The sequence below is a fragment of the Chiloscyllium plagiosum genome, unplaced genomic scaffold (assembly GCF_037043375.1).
Source record: "Chiloscyllium plagiosum isolate Xiang-an unplaced genomic scaffold, Cpla_swu_hap1 HiC_scaffold_24, whole genome shotgun sequence".
NCBI lineage: Eukaryota > Metazoa > Chordata > Chondrichthyes > Orectolobiformes > Hemiscylliidae > Chiloscyllium > Chiloscyllium plagiosum.
The window spans coordinates 41,003,307-41,025,831 of NW_028270162.1; the positions used below are offsets into that span (position 1 = coordinate 41,003,307).

General features: G+C 40.1%; 1 protein-coding gene across 2 annotated transcripts in view; it reads right to left on the reverse strand.

The window, feature by feature from the left end:
* The window catches only part of LOC122562734 (mediator of RNA polymerase II transcription subunit 13-like), a 237,283-nt gene extending 230,618 nt beyond the window's left edge, over positions 1-6,665 (reverse strand). For both annotated transcript variants that reach the window (XM_043715858.2, XM_043715857.2), the window contains exons 1-2: positions 6,131-6,665; positions 4,609-4,846 (exon numbers count right to left, since the gene is read on the reverse strand). In XM_043715858.2, coding sequence (XP_043571793.1) covers positions 4,609-4,846; positions 6,131-6,199 — 307 coding nt within the window. In that variant the 5' untranslated portion in view covers positions 6,200-6,665. The remainder of the gene's footprint in view (positions 1-4,608; positions 4,847-6,130) is intronic.
* Between the last annotated feature and the right edge of the window lie 15,860 nt (positions 6,666-22,525).

Here is a 22,525-nt window from a genome sequence, read left to right on the forward strand (position 1 = left end):
ACAACACACATACAGTTCTGCATGCTTAAAGCTCCACCAACAGTACAAACAGCTATTATAACAGGGACAAAGTGAGGACTGCAGATGCTGGAAATTAGAGTCGAGAGTATAGTGCTGGAAAAGCACAGCAGGTCAGGCAGCATCTGAAGAACAGGAGAACTGATGTTTCAGGCATAAGCCCTTCATCAGGAATGAGGCATGTGGGTCGAGGCTGAGAGATAAATGGGAGGGAGTGGGGTTTGGGGAAGGTTGCTGAGAAAGTGATAGGTGAATGAAGGTGTGGGAGAAGATGATAGGTCAGAGGGGGCAGTGATGGACAGTTCCAGAGTTGGTGCTGAATTGGAGGCTTGGCACTGGGATAATGTGGGGAAGGGGAAATGAGGAAGCTGTTGAAATCCACATTTATCCCATGTGGTTGCAGGGTCCCAAGGCGGAATATGAGGCATTCCTCCTCCAGGCGTTGGGTGGTAACATTTTGGCAGTGGACACACCTGCATGCCCAAGTGGGAGGGGAAGTTGAAGTGTTCAGCCTGGGGCAGTGGAGTCGGTGGTGGCCCAAAGATGTTCTGAAAACAATCCGCAAGAAGGCATCCTGTCTCCCCAATGTAGAGGAGACCACATCGGGTGCAACAGATACAGTAAATAACATTGGTAGAGGTACAGGTAAATTTCTGATGGATGTGGAAGAATCCCTTGGGGCCTTGGACAGAAGTGAGGAGAGTGGTGTGGGCACAGGTTTTGCACTTTCAGCAGTGGCAGGGAAAGGTGCCAGGATTGGGGTGTGGACCTGACGAGCGAGTTGCAGAGAGAATGGTCTTTTCGGAATACTGATAGGGGTGGGGAGGGACATATATCTCTGGTGGTGGGGTCTGTTTGGAAGCAGTGGAGGATGATGCATTGTATGCGGAGGTTGGTGTGGTGTAATGTGAGGACCAGAGGGGTTCTGTCCTTGTTGCATTGGGAGGGGTGGGGTTCAAGGGCGGTGGTGCGTAAAGTGGAGGAGATGCACTGGAGGGCATTATCAACGACGTGGAAAGGGAAGTTGCAATCATGAAAGGAGGAGCCCACCTGGGACTTTGAGGTGGAACTGGTCATCCTGGGAACAGATGTAGTGAAGGCAGAGGAACTGGGAATAAGAAATGATGTTTTTACAGGAGGTAGGGTGGGAGAAGGTGTAGTCTAGGTAGCTATGGGAGTCGGTGGGCTTGTAGTATGTGTCTGTGGATGGTCGGTCGCCAGAGACTGCGATGGAGAGGTCAAGGAAGGAGAGAGAGGTTTCCGAGATGGTCCAGGCAAATGTGAGGTCGGGGTGGAAGGTATTGGTAAAGTTGTTGAACTGTTCAACCTCCTCGGGGAAGCACAAGGCAGCGTCGATACAATCATCGATGTAGCGGAGGATCAAGTGGGGGGTGGTGCTGGTGTAACTGCAGGAGATGGACTGTTATCCGACAAACAGGCAGGCAAAGCTGGGTCCCATGCGGGTGCCCATGACTACCCCTTTGGTTTGTAGGAAATGGGAGGATTGGAAGGAGAAGTTGTTGAGGGTAAGGATCAGTTCAGCCAGGCGGATTAGGGTGGAAGGGTACTGTTTGGGACGGCATGAGAGGAAGAAACGGAGGGCTTGGAGACCTTCGTCGTAGTAGACGGATGCGCACAGGGACTGGATGTCCATGGAAGACGAGGCTCTGGGGGCTGGGAAAACAAAAATCTTGGAGGAGGTGAAGGGCATGGGTGATGTCACAAACATAGGTGGGGAGTTCCTGGTCTAAGAGGGACAGGATGGTGTCCAGGTTGGAAGAGATGAGTTCGGTGGGACAGGCACAGGCTAAGACAATAAGTTGACCAGGGCAGTAAGGTTTGTGAATCTTAGAAATAAGGTATAATCGGGCAGTGCGGGGTTCATGGATAATGAAGTTGGAGGCTGTGGATGGGAGATCCCCAGAGGTGATGAGGTTGTGGATGGTCTGGGAGATGATGGTTTGTTATAACATTATAGCTATCATAACATCTCACTATGGCTGCGCATTTAAGTTCAGCTCCTTCAAGCAACCCCTTCAAGATTCGAGGTTTGAGCTTATAAGCTCTTACATAATATTTCATTGCAGCAAACCATGTTCCCATAATTGCAATTTTATTGTGCAAATCTTAACGAGACCAAAAATCTGATAAGTATTACAGGGTAGAGTTGATGGCTTGTTTCTAATTAACATTCAGGAAATATTAAACGTATTTTCACTGCTGTTGGAAAGTAATAAATGAGGAGAAGAAGAAATTCTGCAAAGGGTTCCCACACATTACTTTTTCAAAAAAAATATTCAAACCATAAACAACTAAAGAGCTTCTCAAAAATATTCACTCCAACATCTTTAAGCAAACAACAATCTATACAACCAGATTTCAATAGTTAACCCAATTTATCAAGTCGCACAATTTGTTTAATTGAAATACATTACAATGCTGTGCATTCATTTGCAACTCATAACATTCCATTAAATAGTTAAGTCAGACTGAGTTATATAATATATATCACACACACTACATCAATAAAAACACTACAGGGCTGAAGATAGTGGAATATATATATATAAAATGCAACTATAATACAAATTTTAATACCTCAAACTAAATTGCAGTTACTTCCAATACTTTAATTATCACTTTTTTAAAAAAAGAATTTAATTTGAAGCCTTGTAAAAGTCTTTTCTCTTCACTCTGTAATCAGTATAAATATCAAATAACCGTGCATAGTATGGAGCAAGTAAAGAAATGACACATGATAGAGTTTAAAAAGCAGACCCTTAATATTTTTTAAATATGCAGACCAAGCCAAACTAGTTTACAGTAGGAAAAGAACAAAGACATATTTCTTCAACCACAAAATGCTTACGTCAGTGTCACTCTAATGACAAAGATGGTATTTACCAGAACAGTTTTAATTGTGGTTTTACTATTTATGCTTAAATCCTATTATAAATTTCTACAACTGTTATCATTCATGAGAGCATGATCTTTATTTCTCAGATGTTTTCATACTTCCATTGGGGTTTTATGGCAGTAATTTTAAAACTGATACCAAGTTGCTAAAAATCATAACAAATAAAAGCCAACGTATCAATTTTCAGATTTTTTTTCAGAAATTCCTTCACAACTCAGCAGACATATAAACTAGTTTACCTCTAATAGATTTTTGTATGGATATGAAAACAAAACTAACTGTAGATGATGCTACAAGCGGAAACTACACAATATTCAAAAAAGGATATAATGCAATCATTTTTATTTTGTAAACATTCAATCTTAACTCCAATATAGAGAAAAAAGTACCAAGTCCACAAAGATTCAAGACAAAACTCAAAGGTCAAAATGAAACTAAAAATAGCCACCCGAGCCATTTCCAACCAGATTACATAGATAACGTGTGAAGTCTTAATTCACAACAAGTACTTAAGTGTTGACAAAGAACTAAGTATTTTATAACACAGTTCCCGTGATAGAATAGTTTTACTGACTAATTATATAGTACTCAAGGATATTCAACTAGATTACATTGTTACTTCTAATATTGTTCACCGCAGTGTACAACAAATTTAAGTACACACAGCTATGAGATGCCACTGCACAACAAAAATTCACAGCTGCTGTCTACCGCATCATCTTGGCAGGTTTTGTGTTTGATCTCTGGGTAAGGGGGCTCCCCAAGAGCTAAAATGTGTTTTCAGGTTGCAAAATTCACTATCCAAAAAATCTTCACAAAAGCAGACCATATTCATATTTTGCTTGCTACTTGTTTAAATATGCAAATAAGCATATTCACCCTTTCACAGAAATTAAGCAAAGCATTAGCTATTTCTGGCTTGCAGCAAATTATGTAAGCGAAACAAGTAAACTGTAACATTTTAAAACAAAAGGAGAATGTGAACTAATAGTTAAGAATCCTAAGAATTTTCTTAGTAAATAGTATACAAGTATCCTGCTGACAGAGTCAAATTACCATGCAGTTGGCCTCTCTGGATCTTTCCAGAGACTAAAAAGCTGTAAACGACCAGTCACTGACACTGCTGAATCAATGCATCCTTTCCTGAACTGCAAGTACCCAAAATATTCCAAACACTGGATGTCAACACGCATTTATTCAAGTGCTCAATGTTTCTGCAATTTTTAACAAATAATACAAAATATTTTCATGAGACATGTGTATATTATAATATATTCCTTCACAAGATCTGTCAAAACACAACCAAAGTCAATTTTGGATTTCATAGTGACCAGAGGAGGTATATCATTCAAAGTCCTTACTAGTTCTAGTTCAGATAAATTATGGTGAAAATCCTAGTAGGAATTTTTCATTTACATTAATAAAAACATTTCATACATTTGCAAAGAAACCTATCAGGAATTAACAGTGATGAAAGCCTTTTTAAAAAAGCCTGGAAATTATAACTAAAGTATTTAAGATGGCTTTGCAAGGAGGTAAAAATTCTCTTAAAGATTTGATCCACTGCACATCCCTCTTCAATTGTTTAGACCATGTACGCCAAAGCAACAGTAATCAATCTTGGAAACTCCAGGAGTATTGCCATTTTATAGGATAAGATAGATGGAACTCACCTCGTAATTCATGATGAATTATATCAACTAAATTCGGTTCCTCTCCCCACCAGTAAATCCACAACTCCTTGGCTTCGGGCCTCACATCTCGTCTCCATACACATAGCAGATTGGCTTGTAGACATCGAATAAAAGTCTGCAGAATAGGATCATCCTGAGCTGGTGCTGAGATGATGGGACCACAGCCCCCTAGACCCTGGAAACTGTACCTACGCCATTTGATGCCAGTTAGTTCAGCCTGTTGGTTGAGAAATATATCAAAAACAGTCCGAAAGAAAAATTTTAGAAGGACCACCAATTAAATCTAAATCTATTAATTGTGTTGAGAATGATGTTTTGAACTTAGATATAAACCATCACATCAATTGCAAAACATGACTACAAAAACAGAACTTGTTGGAAAATCTCAGCAGGTTTGGTAGCATCTGTGAACAGAAATCAGTGTTAACATTTCAGAACCCAAAACATTAGCTCAGATTTCTCTTTGAGATGTTACCAGACCTGCTGAATTTTTCCAGCAATTTCTGTTTTTGTTTTCCAGTCTCTGAAGTTTTTTGTAAACTTCAGTTACAATTGTAAACAATTACGACATATAAATTAAGGGAAACTGATTATCAATTTTTGACTGATCAAAATGTATTATTTAAACAGTATAGCAATACTTCCACTGGAAAAATGTAAAATACTTTCACATTGCCAAATCAATTTTAAAGGGCTTCTACTGAGTACTTTTATATGAATGAAACAAACTATTTTTAAAATATGTAATTCACAAAATATAAACAAACGAGAACACAATGCCTTTCTACAAAATTTACATTTCCTTATTGCATGTTGTATGCAATGCATAATGAACATTTAAATATTTTGATTATGAGGACAAGCTCAAAATAAACTGTGAATTAAAAGATGCAATCAAAAGAGATTCGCGTAGAGAAAATTTCAACTACGATGTAATTGCAGAAAAAGTACATAACATTCAAACTTCAGACAAGGGGCATGATTTATTACTACACATGGGAGCATTAAAAAGACGGGCACCGGAAAATCTGATGGTAGTGGTGGTAGTAAGACAAAATGCCAAATAAATGCCCTGTAAACGGCAAACAGTATCAGATGTGAGGTAGAGATTACGTTGAACTCCACCTCGCCGCCACCACCAAACCTCCCACCGCCCCCCCCCCCGCCATACACACCCCGAGAGAAAAAAAGACACGCTTTAATTCGGATTGCAATATGCAGACATTTTTCCAGTTCAAGATGGTGGATTAAAAGCTTCCAGCTCTGTTAAGAGACAATAACAATATGCAATACGTAGTGTCGGCTTTTGGGAGGGGGTGGGGGAAGAAGAGGAGGGGCATAATCAAAAATAGTTTGGGGGGGGGGGGGCGTTAGGGAATAAACTCCAGACAGGAAAATAAGGCCATGTAAACGGTTATGCTAAACCATTAGCAGAAAATGGCTGCTCCCACACAGCCTAAGGCCCCTCTCTCTTTCTCCCCAGTCTCACTCTCTCACTCACCAGAGAGAATAAATTCGAATGGCAGTCCTCCAAGCTAGCACCGTTGGCCACCCAGTTTGCTGCAGTCATGCTCCGTGCATGACTTTCTCTCCGGAGGTCGAATTAAAGATTCCGTCTTGCTTTTCCCTTGCAAAGAAAAATAATATCTCGATGGAACCGGGAGGGATGAAACAATCACCTCCCCTCACCAAAAAAAATACCCTCCTCTCCGCCCACAGGAGGTGGAGGGGTGGGGGGGGAGATGTGGGAAAAATAACGAATAAATATGTTTTAAAAATGATAACTAAAAATCTCTCCAGAGCGATGGAAGGAGTGACGTCCGCCGCTTTATTTCAGGAGGCTCCCCCAAGCTTTTGATGATGATGACTTAGAGATAGATAATTTCGGCGTGTGTTGTTGTCCTTCCCCGTCGTCGTCGTCCGCCTCCCAAGTTAGAAGAGGAGAAAAAAAATCACTCGCTGCTACTGCTGTTGCCGCCGCCAGTGATCCGCTGAAGGCTGCTGCTGCTCCTCTCTCTCTCTCGCTGGCTCCCCTCCCTCCTCTCTCTCTCTCTCCTCCCTCCTCTCTCTCTCTCTCTCTCCCACTCACTCACTCACACATACATACATACATAACACACACACACGGAGAGAGACAGAGACAGGCAATCAGCGTAATGGCGACAGCGCTGAGGCGGGCGCCTTTCCCCCGCCAAGGATTGGCTGCGCCCGCGTCACATGGGCGACGCGCTTTCACTCCTCCCCCCTCCCCAAACACACGCACACAGACCGCTAGGCCCCTCCCCCCTCCTCGCTCACCGCTCGCTCCTCCCCCCGGCGAGGGCAGAGGGGGCGTGGCCTCGCGTCGGGCACGAGCTGCCGGACACGAGTCTCGTTCCCCCGCCACCACCCGCACTTCTCACGCACATACACACACACAAACTCCTTCGCCTCGCTTTCCGCGCCTGCGCAAGGGATGTTGGTGTGGGGTTCGGAGGGTGTCCTGGCTTGGTGGGGGCGGGGAGTGAGATGCGATGGTGTGCATGGTGACAGGGAGGAAGAGAGGGGGTGAGCTTGTTGCAATGTTGTTGCCAACCCACTGGTGGCGCCCGTGAGCGCCTTTGCCAACTGGAGAGTTGGCCGGGCCTGTGTTCGCTGATGGTAGCAGTGCACTGGCTCCAACTGTGTCAGCAGGTGAACACCCAGCACCTAGCCCCTTACTTGTACGTCAAATAAGTAACAACATTGAATCTATGCACAGCATAATAAAATAAATTCTCTTTGAAAACGGTGCCTCTGTGCAACCTCCTTCACTGTTTCATCAAAGCCCAAAATAATGTTTAGGCGTGTTGTTACTTTGTTTACATTGTCACAGTTCTCATGGATCGTTTAGAAGTCCCTCATGGGAGTCAATCCTTTTAACCTAATACTTAGTCTTTTCTTATTCATTCATGGAGTGAGGGCATCTATTTCATGGTTAAACAATTCAAAAAGATTGCTGAGATATTCTGGAGCTTTCAGAATTTTACATCTATATTATAATATTAAATCCATTCAATGAATTACTTAATGTGTTCCTCAATTTGTGGAAATTGAATGGCAGTAATAATATCCAGGATCACAGATAGTAGTTTGGGAAATAACAGAATGAGGAGCCTGACTTTTGTGACCTGGAATACAGCCAGATACGTCAGCAGAAGTCAATTTTGGCAGTGAGACGGGGTAGAGGAGGTATCTTCATAATTCAATGTATTAATGAGGACACTCCCTGATATTTGTAGGAAAGAATTGTCAAAGTACTTTGCATTTATTTCAATCAATCTAATCCCAATAACACAATCGAATTGACTTATACTAATAAGCTTAAACTTTCCAGACTTTCTGGTAAGTAATATCTTTTACAGAGATAACAGCTGTCTTGTTTTTAATATTTTACTTCAAACAATGCTATTTCCAAATATTTAATTCCTAAAGACAATTTAGATAATGTTTCTTTGCAATAATGGCTTATATTGGACACAAAATAGTTATGGTTATGGGAAAAACACAGCAGGATGAAGGGTCCTGCTGAAATGTCGACTCTCCTGTTCTTCTAATGCTGCTTGACCTGCTGTGCTTCTCCCAGCTCTACATGTTATCGACTCTGATTTTCTAGCATCTGCAGTCCTCAGTACCTCCATGGTTTAAAATTGGAACTTTCACAATATAAATATTTATTTCCATTTTTAAACTGAACCACTGCACTTTCCTTTTAAAGTGTATTTCCTATATGGCAAGTGCGATAAGTGAATTGAAAACAGTTAGGCAATTCCTCTCAGAGAAGACAACATCAAAGGGCAAATAGTCTAAGGTACTTTTTTGTACCTTTGAGCAGGCAGTTACACAGTGCCAGTGGCAGATGCCTGGGAGAAAACTTGACAGATTTTTCAGTAGGGAATAATGCAATGCATGGGGAGAGGCATTTAAAAATGAGCTTAAAAATAAATAGAAAATAATTCATGATTACAAAATGTAAAGAATTTTCCCATAATTGATGATCATATTCAGGTTTTATGGTGTAGATCAATGTCAAAAGTGTATAGTTTGCTGACCTATACATTTCGCTCTTAGGTTCCTGTCAATTGTTGAACCAGCACAGATGATAATGTTATAGAAACACATATCGGCATATATTCACCTGAAAGTGGATTTGCAATTACCAGGGAAAACAATGTGATTACTCAATGGTATAATTTTATTTTTTGGAGGGATTGAACATATGTTGCAGAAAGTTTTTAACTTTAAATGTCTATAGTGATCCATCTAGATTTAATCCTGGAACTAATTCCTCAAATATGGAATACTGAGAAAAAAACAACTCAATGGTCATTATGAACCACATATTAGCAACTTCATTCTTACTTTTTCATGGTACTTTTTCTGTGTCCATTAAGCTTGATATCTTTGAAACTTTGCAGCTTGTAAATATTATATCACTCAGCGACTTGTCTGTTTCTATTGAGTGCATTTAATTGGATATGTCAATGAACTGAGGTATCTTTGCACCCTGTTAAAAGAAACATATCAACCATATTTCATATAAGAATAGTTGTAGGCTGAACACCTCAGTGATCATATATATGAACCATAGAGTGGTATGCTGAATGATGATATTTCAGTTTCAAGCAGCTTCTTGATGGAAAATTAACTATCTATTTCTACATTAAGGCCATTACATACCTACAGGCATATTAATATCAGAGCTGGGAATATTTTCACCACTCAATCATATTTCATTACATTAAACATCTTAAACCGCCTCTTATAAAAACTACCCAATATTATTAATCTCACAGTTAAAATGAATATGAAAGAGCATGATTTTATAATTAGGACTGTACTGGATCTTAGTATCATATTTTGTTATGAGATGAAAAGAAATAACAAATTATTGAAATATATTTATGGAAAGTGTTATGTCAATTTTTAGATTGTGCATTTTCCTTCAGGTTCTATTTTAAACAGAATCATGATGGTGTAATGATGTTTTCTAAAGTGACACATATTGATAAGGCTAAATAAAAAACATCTGTAACAACATACTATAGTTCTTTCAAAATGGATTTGTGATTACTCATCCAGAAATATTTTCAACTACAACTATAATAAAATAAGTAATCAGTGATGCCATAATGCTTCAATTGTTACTGATGCTGTTGCTATTTGATGATTAATCTAAAAGATGGGCCACCTGACAATAAATGCAAAATATTGAAACTACATTTTTGTCTCTTCTTGTGTTTAGTAATACTTGTTAAATGTTTTAAGATCAATTTTTAAATCAACTTCGAGTTTTCATTCAGTTGGATTCAAATTATGTTCTTCATTAGAGCTTTTGGTGAGTTTTGTTCCACACAATGAAGATTTTTATTTCAGTTATGAAACCTCTGGGGTTAATTATCCGCATGCAGTGATAGTAATTGCTGTTGATTAATTTCAATCAATAAAATATAAGCATAAGCAAATAATTGATCTATAAAGTACAAAACAGACTATTTTTGTATAACATCTATCTAACTGCAGGGTAAAACAAATCTATTTTTTAAATTACTTACTTTAGAATCATTCTTAGCACTATACTTAAAACTGCTATATTAGTGTTTCTGATTAGATTCCCTACAGTGTGGAAACAGGCCCTTCGGCCCAACAAGTTCAGAGCAGCCCCACCCAGACCCATTCCCCAACATTTTACTCCTAACTAATGCACCGATCACTATGGGCAATTTAGCATGGCCAAATTGCCTAACCTGCACATCTTTGGAATGTGGGAGGAAACCCATGCAGATATGGGGAGAATGTGCAAACTCCACACAAACAGTTACCTGAGGTGGGAATTGAACCCAGGTCCCTAGCACTGTGAAGCAGCAGTGCAAACCACTAAGCCACCGTGTCACCATTTCTATTCTAGATTCTGACTGATATCCTTGCCAAAAAGTCTTTAGATTAATTTTGAAAATGCTGGTATTATTACTGTCCAGCACTTTATCACTGTCATTAGATGAAAATAGTGGAAGTTTAATAATTTGAGAAGTTCATTATTTTTTTCAGGATGACAAAAAAATTGAATGTGATGTGTTTTTATAAATTCTTTTCTGATTGAATTCTTATGATACGCTAAATGCAGTACTATTTTATACTATTTAGAATACAAAATTCAAACAAGTTTGCAGATACTATATTCTAGAAAACAAATGTTATACATAATGAAAACTGGAAGGATCTGTGCTCTGGAATGATTTTGACATTCACTGGTTGCTTTAAAACTTTTAAACTGATAGCTATATGTTTCACTAAATGCATTCTTTGTCATTAATTGTAAATATTTATTTGAAATAAAGATGTGCTGCTTTTCCACTGATATTTTAAGTTGTATTGTCATAAGGGTTACCTGTTGTACAGTTCTTAAAATGAAACATAGCGAAGTAGAGTCATGTAACAAGTGGCCCTAAAGTAAACATAACTCAAGTCAGGCTTATCAGTTTAGCAACCACTGAAAATATTTGCAGAGATTGCAAAAAACTCCACAATGTGAATCATGACTGAAGTGGTAATCACAGATTTTACTAACTTTAAACCAAAAGTACTCAACTGCTAACTTCAGAATTATGTCTTGGAGTGGAACAGCTTACTGAAATACTGTATTTATTTGTAGATATTATTAGTTCCCAAAGAGCCCTTCACAACCTCCAACTGACAGGTAACTTTAAGGGGCATAGATAAGGTGAATAGACAAGGTCTTTTCCTCAGAGTAGGTGAGTCCAAAACTGCAGGACATAGGTTTAAGGTGAGAGGGGGAAGATTTAAAAGAGACCTGAGGAGCAACTTTTTCACGCAGAGAGTGGTGCCTATATGGACAGGTACATGGGTAGGAAGGGTTTAGAGGAATTTAAGCTAAATGCAGGCAGATGGGACTTTTCGGAAACCCGGTTGGCATGGACAAATTGGACCGAAGGTCTGTTTCTGTGCTATATGACTCTATGATTCTATAATTTAGGAAATTCACGAAACATGCTTTTAACTCAGTGCTGAATTGTTTTTGTGTAACATAACCTCATTACCTCCTGAGCACAACAGTAATATTATACTGCACTATGCTTAAAATATAATATAGTTTATTTCTTCTGATTATACAGATAATACATAACTTTATAAATTGTTCTAATTTTGATTCACAATAGCTCACAAGAAATGCTGTCAGCTATTTGTCGAAGTTACTAACAGTGAAGAATATTTGACAGAGTGACACTTAACTGTGTTATTTTAAGTCAAAGAATTCTGCTTACTCCTGACAGCTTGAAAGCAATTGTCATCGAGTTGTAAATGTTAAATATTAAATATCGACTTTCATCTAAGTTCCACAAGCTTTATAAGTGAAAATTTCTTCCACAGTTTTCTTTTTGACATGTTTAGGATAATTCCATTTCATTCAAGCTTACGTAATTAAGAAGAATGTAACAAAATGAAAAAAGACCTTCAATCTAAGGAGGAATTTTGACACCAAAAACAGGCAGATTTTGGCTCGGAGGGAAATGAAAACATAAAAAGTTGTAACCCAATCCTGACTCTCCCAACTTCAAACTTAGCAGAGAGGGAAGTGGCCAACCAATCCACTCACAGGATAGTCAGCACCTTTAAGTTTAACCCTGGCCGGCTGAGTTTCCTCAGAGTTTCCTGAGTTTGAGAAAACTCCTCATCTAAAGGGCAATATGGACTGTTGGATCCAGGAGATAGGTACACTGCCTTGTAATATCTGAAATATCTGTTTCACACAATCATTTGACATGGCCACTCCCAAACCCTTTACATCACCTCTACAAGGCCTCCCATTTACAACCCACTCACAACTCATCTGATCTCCTCCATTATCCCCTCTTCTAACACCAGCCTCTGATACCACCTGACCTGACTCTTCTTAGAGATACCTGGTTCTGTATCCTGAGCATCTCCTGCTCCAGGCTCCTGAGCTTAACCTCACACTACAAAAGTGCCAATCAAATCCTGCCATTAAATTTACCTCAAACTCCACACGTCAAACCAGGTCTTCCTTTACTCTTTCCCCAACCTCAAGTAGCTATCCAGTTCCTGGTGTTCACATAGTATGTTATCCTTACATAATTGCAAGGCACTTTTGATCAAATTGATTACTTTTGAAATGCATATTTATTAATAGGTAAACACTGCAACCATAACAACGTCCAACAAACAAAACAAAGGAATTAATAAATGTGAAGAAAATTTGAGGAGAATTTGAAGAAAATCCTTCTGTTTCTTATAATAACACTTGAATATGTATAGATATATATTATACATACTTAGGTGTTATTATAAGAAACAGAAGGATTTTCTTCAAATTTTCCTTATGTTTATGACATTACCACTATGGCTTTCACCTTCCCAATATTATGTATGTGTGGTAATGTCACGGAACTAATGATCCAGAACCCCTGGCTAACATGGGTTTGAATCCCACCGTTTGCAGATGGTGAAATTTGAATTCAATAAATAAAGCTCGCCGAACGATTACCCTGGCAATTGTAATAAACCCGGTTCACTAATGTCCTTTAAGTAACCTTGTGGCCTTCATATGACTCCAGACCTACAATAATGTGGTTAACGTTTTATTCGGTAGGGTAATAGATATTCACCTCGCCAGCAATGCCCACATCCCATAAACAAAAAAAAATGTTGTCAAGGCCTCTGATCCACGTCATGGTGGCTCAGTGGTTAGACAGCTGCCTGACAGCACCAGGGACTCGGGATCAATTCCAGCCTTGGATGTCTGCGTGGAGTTTGCACATTCCCCCTGTGTCTGTGCAGGTTTCCTCTGGTTCTGCTTTTCTCCCACAGTCCAAAGATGTGCAGGTTAGGTGGACTGGCAATGCTAATTTGCCCAGAGGGTGCAGGGTTGATGGATTTTCCATGGGAAACGCAGGGATACAGGAATAGGGTGGGGAGGTGGGTATGTGTGGGATGCTCTTTGGAGGATTGGGATGGGCTCGATGGGCATAATGGCCTGCTTTCACACTGTGGGGATTCTATTCAATTCAAATGAGAACAACTCATTGTAAATGGCTTGCATTTTTCACCATTACAATAAAGGATTTTGGATTTTAATGTGCAGATTTGTGGTCAACTGAAAAATTAGCAAAATTAACTTTTGTTTGCATTAATAATCTTTTAATATTGATGTAGCCTTAAGCAAGTCCAAGTTTGTGAGCTTGGAATTGATACTTATAAATTGAATGAGCCAAATTGAAACCTTCTCCCATTGCATGTACATAAGACAAGCCTAATTCACAGAATTAATATGTTTTCCCCACTTCTAGTCTCTTTATTGGACCTCAACATTTCACCTTAAATGATAACATTTAGTGATTAAAATTTAGTTAAGTACATGCAAAAAATTTCCCAGCTCTTCAGAATGTCAAAACAGAAAAAAAAATGCAGTTACTTCATTTTATCACAGGAATTAGGAGCAGGAGTCTACATTACCAGTGAATAAGGTCAAAGCTAATCTGATTACTCCATGTTCCCATCTATTCCTTTTACCTTTGCTACCTTCTTATCAAGAATTTATCTACCTCTGCATTAAAAAAGATTTGCAAAGCAGGTTTTTCCTCTTCCTGGTGTGGCATGAGCAATGGTAAGGAAGGTGGGGAGCAAAGAAAAGATGAAAAAATCAGAATAATAATATCAAGGAAATGTTTTGCACTTTTCCCCTAAGTCTTATATCGTGACTTCAGAATCTCACTGTCAGTAGCAAGTACCTTATTTCCATATATTTGCATCTCATTAATAGTTGAATACCTTGTTTATATGTCACTTACACTTCTCCTCTTAGTGTCATAGAGATTTACAGCATGGAAACAGACCCTTCGGTCCAACCCGTCCATGCCGACCAGATATCCCAACCCAATCTAGTCCCACCTGTCAGCACCCGGCCCAAATCCCTCCAAACCCTTCTATTCGTATACCCATCCAAATGCCTCTTAAATGTTGCAATTGTACCAGCCTTCACCACTTCCTCTGGCAGCTCATTTCATACACGTACCACTCTCTGTGTGAAAAGGTTGCATCTCAGGTCTCTTTTATATCTTTCCCCTCTCACCCTAAACCTATGCCCTCTAGTTCTGGACTCCCCCATCTCAGGGAAAAGACTTTGCCTATTTACCTCATCCTTGCCCCTCATAATTTTGTAAACCTCTATAAGGTCACCCCTCAGCCTCTGACACTCCAGGGAAAACAGCCCCAGCGTATTCAGCCTCTCTCTATAGCTCAACTCCTCCAACCCTGGCAACATGCTTGTAAATCTTTTCTGAACCCTTTCAAGTTTCACAACATCTTTCTGATAGGAAGGAGACCAGAATTGTGCGCAATATTCCAACAGTAGCCTAACCAACGTCCTGTACAGCCGCAACATGACCTCCCAACACCTGTACTCAATACTCTGACCAATAAAGGAAAGCATATCAAATGCCTTCTTCACTATCCTATCTACCTGTGACTCCACTTTCAAGGAACTATGAACCTGCAATCCAAGGTCTCTTTGTTCAGCAATACTCCCTAGGACCTTACCATTAAGTGTATAAGTCCGGCTAAGATTTGTTTTCCCAAAATGCAGCACCTCGCATTTATCTGAATTAAACTCCATCTGCCAGTTCTCAGCCCATTGGCTCATCTGGTAAAGATCCTGTTGTAATCTGAGGTAACCCTCTTCGCTGTCCACTACACCTCCAATTTTGGTGTCATCTGCAAACTTACTAACTGTACCTCTTGTGCTCGCATCCAAATCATTTATGTAAATGACAAAAAGTAGAGGGCCCAGCACCGATCCTTGTGGCACTCCACTGGTCACAGGCCTCCAGTCTGAAAAACAACCCTCTACCACCACCCTCTGTCTTTTACCTTTCAGCCAGTTCTGTATCCAAATGGCTAGTTCTCCCTGTATTCCATGAGATCTAACCTTGCTAATCAGTCTCCCATGGGGAACCTTGTCGAACGCCTTACTGAAGTCCATATAGATCACATCTATGCTCTACCCTCATCAATGCTCTTTGTTACTTCTTCTAAAAACTCAATCAAGTTTGTGAGACATGATTTCCCACGCACAAAGCCATGTTGACTATCCCGAATCAGTCCTTGCCTTTCCAAATACATGTACATCCTGTCGCTCAGGATTCCCTCCAACAACCTGCCCATCACTGACGTCAGGCTCACTGGTCTATAGTTCCCTGGCTTGTCCTTACCACCTTTCCTGAACAATGCCACCACGTTTGCCAACCTCCAGTCTTCTGGCACCTCACCTGTGACTATCGATGATACAAATATCTCAGCAAGAGGCCCAGCAATCACTTCTCTAGCTTCCCACAGAGTTCTCGGGTACACCTGTTCAGGTCCTGGGGATTTATCCACCTTTAACCGTTTCAAGACATCCAGCACCTCCTCCTCTGTAATCTGGACATTTTTCAAGATGTCACCATCTATTTCCTTTCAGTCTATATCTTCCATATCCTTTTCCACAATAAATACTGATGCAAAATACTCATTTAGTATCTCCTCCATTTTCTGCAGCTGGACACAAAGGCTGCCTTGCTGATCTTTGACGGGCCCTATTCTTTCCCTAGTTATCCTTTTGTGCTTAATGTATTTGTAAAAACCCTTTGTATTCTCCTTAATTCCATTTGCCAAAGCTATCTCATGTCTCCTTTTGGCCCTCCTGATTTCCCCCTTAAGTATACTCCTACTTCCTTTATACTCTTCTCACGATTCACTCGATCTATTCTGTCTATACCTTACATATGCTTCTTAAAAAAACCCCTCAATTTCTTTAGTCATCCAGTATTCCCTACACCTACAAACTTTTCTTTTCACCCTGACAGGAATATACTTTTGGATTCTCGTTATCTCATTTCTAAAGGCTTCCCATTTTCCAGCCGTCCCTTTACCTGCGAACATCTGCCCCCAATCAGCTTTCGAAAGTTCTTGCCTAATACTGTCAAAATTGGCCTTTCTCCAAATTAGAACTTCAACTTTTAGATCTGGTCTATCCTTTTCCATCACTATTTTAAATCTAATAGAATTATGGTCGATGGCCCAAAAGTGCTCCCCCACTGACACCTCAGTCACCTGCCCCGCCTTATTTCCCAAGAGTAGGTCAAGTTTTGCACCTTCTCTAGTAGGTACATCCACAGACTGAATCAGAAAATTCTCTTGTACACACTTAACAAATTCCTCTCCATCTAAACCCTTAACACTATGGCAGTCCCAGTCTATGTTTGGAAAGTTAAAATCCCCTACCATAACCACCCTATTATTCTTACAGATAGCTGAGATCTCCTTACAAGTTTGTTTCTCAATTTCCCTCTGAATATTGGGGGTCTCTAATACAATCCCAATAAGGTGATCATCCCTTTCTTATTTCTCAGTTCCACCCAAATAACTTCCCTGGATTTATTTGCAGGAATATCCTCCCTCAGCACAGCTGTAATGCTATCCCTTATCAAAAATGCTACTCCCCCTCCTCTCTTGCCTCCCTATCTATCCTTCCTGTAACATTTGTATCCTGGAACACTAAGCTGCCAGTCCTGCCCATCCCTGAGCCATGTTTCAGTAATTGCTATGATATCCCAGTCCCATGTTCCTAACCATGCCCTGAGTTGATCTGCCTTCCCTGTTAGGCTCCTTGCATTGAAATAAATGCAGTTTAATTTATTAGTCCGACCTTGTCCCTGCCTGCCCTGACTGTTTGAGTCACTTCTGTTCTCAGCTGTACCCGTCTCAGATCGATCTCTTTCCTCACTATCTCCCTGGGTCCCACCTTACTAGTTTAAATCCTCCTGAGCAGCTCGAGCAAATTTCCCTGCCAGTATATTAATCCCCTTCCAATTTAGGTGCTATCCGTCCTTTTTGTACAGGTCAGTTCTACCCCAGAAGAGATTCCAATGATCCAAAAATGTGAATCCTTCTCCCATACACCAGCTCCTCAGCCTTGCATTCACCTGCTCTATCCTCCTATTTCTGCCCTCATTAGCTCATAGCACTGGGAGTAGTCCAGATATTACTACCCTTGAGGACTTCCTTTTTAAATTTCTGCCTAACTCTCCCTTCAGAATCTCAACCTTTTCTCTTCCTATGTCGTTGGATCCAATGTGGACAATGGCCTCTTGCTCGCCTCTCTCCCCTGTGAGAACATTCTGCACCCTCTCTGAGACATCCTTGATCCTGGCACCAGGGAAGCAACACACCATTCTGCTTTATTGCTGCTGGCCCCAGAAGCATCTGTCTGTACCTCGGACTACAGAATCCCCTAACACAATTGATCTCTTGGATGCCGACATACCCCTCGTTACATTAGAGCCTTCTTCCCCAAGAAACAAAATGATGCAAATTCCCAACATGGAAGCCAGAGCAGGTACCTGGTGACTGAAGATCATTGAATATTTGTCCCAGTCATCATCCAGCAGTTTCTTCAACACAGTGTTTCTGCATGGTCCAGGGATACCATCTTCCTTTGTCCATACAAGTCAGGATCACAAATCACCAGACTCCCTACATCATACCTCCTCTCAAACCAACTCACAAACCACTTTAGCCCCTCAAAATGTACTTCAGATCTGAGGGAAACCTGTAATTTTTATCCTTTTGCCAAGTCACTTTGCACACAGAGGCACACATTAATGCCAAGCTCCTTGGCCCAGATGCATCTTATGGTCTTTAGCTTGGTTTCTTAGAGTTAACTAACTTTGAATTTATTTGGAGGATGACAGTCTTTGTCCACTTTGCATTGTTTTCTTAGCACTAGTGCCTAATCACTGACTTGAGCACTAAATTTCATTGCTTTCTTCATACCTAGTGTCTTCAGTGCTCAGTGATAGTTTGCCAGCCTCCATGGCTTACATTGTTTTTTAGTGCAGAAGAAGAGGCAGGCAGCTTGTCATAGTGGTGAGCACTAAACAGTCAAGCGGCTGGTCTTTCTGTTGTGTAGCACCATACTACTGAAATGTCATACCCCCACCCTATGTCTGCAGTTTACATGGTAAACACACTGCAAATGTTTCAACCAGGTTTGAAAATTAAAGGGAAGCAGCTCTTGGTTGGTTGAAAAAGGATTAAGGTTAGTGAGGGATACTGCCACAGTCAGTTGGAGGTTTATCTTATTCCGGTCCAAATGGCTATGATCAGGGGATTATAATTCAGTCAGTTGTGGTGCTGTGGAGAGAGTATTCCAGAGGTTAGAGGAGATGGGAAATGGTAGCGGGCCATGCTCAGTCAGACTATTCTGCCAAGTCAGTCAGAGTGATGGCCCATAGTCAGTTCTGAGAGTTTGGTCAGCTTGGTTGGGAACAGTCCAAGGAGTCCTACAGAAAGAAAGCAACTCAAGTTTGTAGATGTGCTTCTTCACACAGCATCACTGAGGGAATCTCACTGTGATGGGGTCAATTCTAAACAGAATGGTTGAACCTCACAGAGAATTGGGGGTGAGACATGTGGAATGAGACGTCCAGGAAGGCCACAGTCACCCGAGACTCCACATTGTGAGAGTGTAGGGCTATCAGGAGCATGGGTATTTCCAAAGTCATGGGCTCATGGGTCAAAGTGGGCATGTTAGTTACAACTTGAAGGGGCTCCACGAAAATCGGGGGAAACTGAAAGATCATGAGGCCACATGGACAGCAACACAAAGGGAATAAGAAGAATGTGGGGAAAATTCTTGCATGGCAAGTAATTCACTCATAGAACACAAAGTTGAAAAATCAAATTTGAAATAACCACATAAAATGGCTCAAACCACATTCAAAGCAGGCAGACTAGATCAATGGTTTTGCCTTCTGGGTTGGGAGCAGTGGGATACAGAGGAAAAGTTTTGGAATTGGAGGCTCTATTAGGAAAGATTGCAGTAATCATGCATCCACTGATTCAATAAGGCCACCCATCTAGCTTCAATTGGCACTTTACCAGCAGGACATTCATCATCCAAAAATGTGCATTAAGAATTAAGACCTCAAGCAATCATGACCATTACATACTGCACACAAATTGCTTGTCAAGTCAACTAAACAAATGTATTCAGATAAATGGACTTAAGACTGACATCTGAGCTTTCTATTGCACAAACACATCCTATAATTAGCACTGGAAGACAATGCTTTACAGATGCTAAATTCACTGTAAACTGTAGAGCCTTACCTTGTGCCTTCTGGAAATCTAAGTACAGTACATCCATCAGTTCCCTTTATTCACAGCACACGTTACTTTCACACAAAAAACTCCAATAACTTGAATATACATGCAATTCCCTTCACAAAACCAATACAGTCATAACAAAACCTAAAGAAGATAATGAAAATAACAAAGCTGTTGTGCTTTGTTCACAATTTGGACAAATAGAAATGAACTTCATGCCACAGCACTGTTAAAACAGAGAAAAGAATGCTAACTCACCCGACTAGAAGACTGAAACACATTGTATTGTATGAATCCAATATTGCTTTTTAGTTGCGTGTATTAGAGTCACAAAGAATATATACAGCATGGAAAGAACTCCTTTCACCCAGGATGGTCATCAAACATTCAACTATACCAAGCTTATCGTCCATAGACTTGCATGTTATGGCTTTTAAAGAATTAATTTGAATTCATTTTGTAGTGTACAAAATCTCATGCAAAGACTGCAAAAAACACTACATAGGACAAACAGGAAGACAGCTAACGATCCACATCCATGAACACCAACTAGCCATGAAACAACACGACCAGCTATCCTTAGTAGCCACACACGCAGATGACAAGCAACATGAATTTGACTGGGACAACACTACTATTATAGGACAAGCCAAACAGAGAACAGCCAGGGAATTCCTAGAGGCATGACACTCATCCACAGATTCAATCAATAAGCACATCGACCTGGACCCAATATACCGGCCACTGCAACGGACAGCTGGAACTGACAACCGGAAGCGGCAGATTCAAACCACTACAAATGCTGGAGGAAAGATCACAGAAGCGCTTCACAGGAGGCTCCCAAGCGCTGAGGGTGTCACCTAGACAGGGGATGAAACGTCTGCAACACAAATTCCCAGCTCGGCGAACAGAACCACAACAACGAGCACCTGAGCTACAAATCTTTTCACAAACTTTGAGTATTTATGTTTAAGCTGCAGGAGCTGAGAACTTGGTTAGATGTTGGGGAGTTTCTCTTTTTCACAGAGGATCATTGATCTTTGCCATAATATGCAGTGAGAGCAAACACATTGCAGTTTTCAAGAGAAAGCTGAATGGCATATGAAAAGTAAGTAGTGCTCTTGTAGTCCAATGACAGTGTCCCAGCTCTGGGTCTGAAGGTCCAGGTTCAAGTCCCATCTGCCCCAGAAATGTATTTAGAGCCAGAGTCAGTCATATGTGAGAGAACTTGTCCATACAGATTGATTGAAATAGTCTTGAATACTAGGTGACATGTTTGGTATTGTGTTCCATGGTCACTGCTGCTTTCTAAGCTTTTTTTAATCAGTTCAGGAAACAGCAAATTACATAAATATATAAATTTCTTGAAAGGGGCTCTTGTGGTGCAGTGGCTGTGTTCCTTCCTGGATTCAAGTTACAACTGAGGTGTGTCTGAATAAATTGATCAATGACACCTATGATTTTCTTTAAATATTTTAGCATTTTATAGAACATCTTTTCCAATTTGCTGAAAGATTGCATGCCTGCTGAAAGGTAGAGAAGGTTGAGAGTCAACTTACTTAGTGAATTGTGACTGAATAGAAGAAATTCAACAGCTATTTGATCTTTCTCTGCCTTCCTATTTTTGCATATTTTGTATATGACATGTCCGAATACCATTATGAATGAATGCTGAGATGTGTCAGGTCAAATAAATGGTACCAATATAAATATTCATTACAGTAGGATAATGACTGAGTAGTGTCTTAACCTTATCTATTTAGAGAGTTTGTTTAACTCTTGAAGACATCTATGGTTATGTACTAATTAGAATAATTTCAACCTACTAGAAGAGTTTCAAAGCGAACATTGCAAAATATGAAATGTTACTGATTAGATTTTAATTGCCATTATTAAGTGACTTATCTTTAGTAATGTGCTCTGACTGATAGGATTCTTTTTGTCACAATTTACACTAATTCAAGTCAAATGGAAAAGGATCATCAGTTTTACTGGTTGTACTTCAGAATAAATTTACATTGCAATTTTAAAACAATGCAAAGCAGATTTATTTTGTGTTGATGCTGAAGTTGCGGACCAGGTAGTTACATGAAAATTTCATATGTAACTTTGTGGAAAATTGTCTTTCCATCAAAGTTATGAATGGAGTGCAGGGTGCACCCATGGAAATTTAGGGTCGTATTGTAAATTAATCTTAAATCTGAAACAGCAAGTCTCTCTTCATTTTGATTCAGATCCAACCTTAATTCTGTAATTGCACTACATAAATTTAGTGGTACTTTGCACTGGCACTGTTGCAAATTCACATCTGCTATAGATGTTCAGGCACCAATAACCCTCAAGATGTATTTTGTGAAAGCTGATTTGCACTGTATGGTAACTACTTACACTGTAGTCTAACCAAGTGAAGTTTACAGCAGTACCTCCTTGATCAAACCAAATATCAGCGTCTTTTGCACAAGTCGTCCTGCAATTGATCTGAAGGCAGACCAAGCAAACATTTCTTGAGAAGAGATCCCATATAAAAAACGTGCTGCTTTATTTGACTACGAAGTAAAATGGCTACACTTGGCCATGTTGTGCAGAACAAGAGCAGAGAAGGGAAGGAAGGGAAGCAAATTTACATTCCAGATCCCACATATCTTGTGGGACTTCATGCCCTATGTGCCCAACGATCTGTGGGTCAAGAAACAAT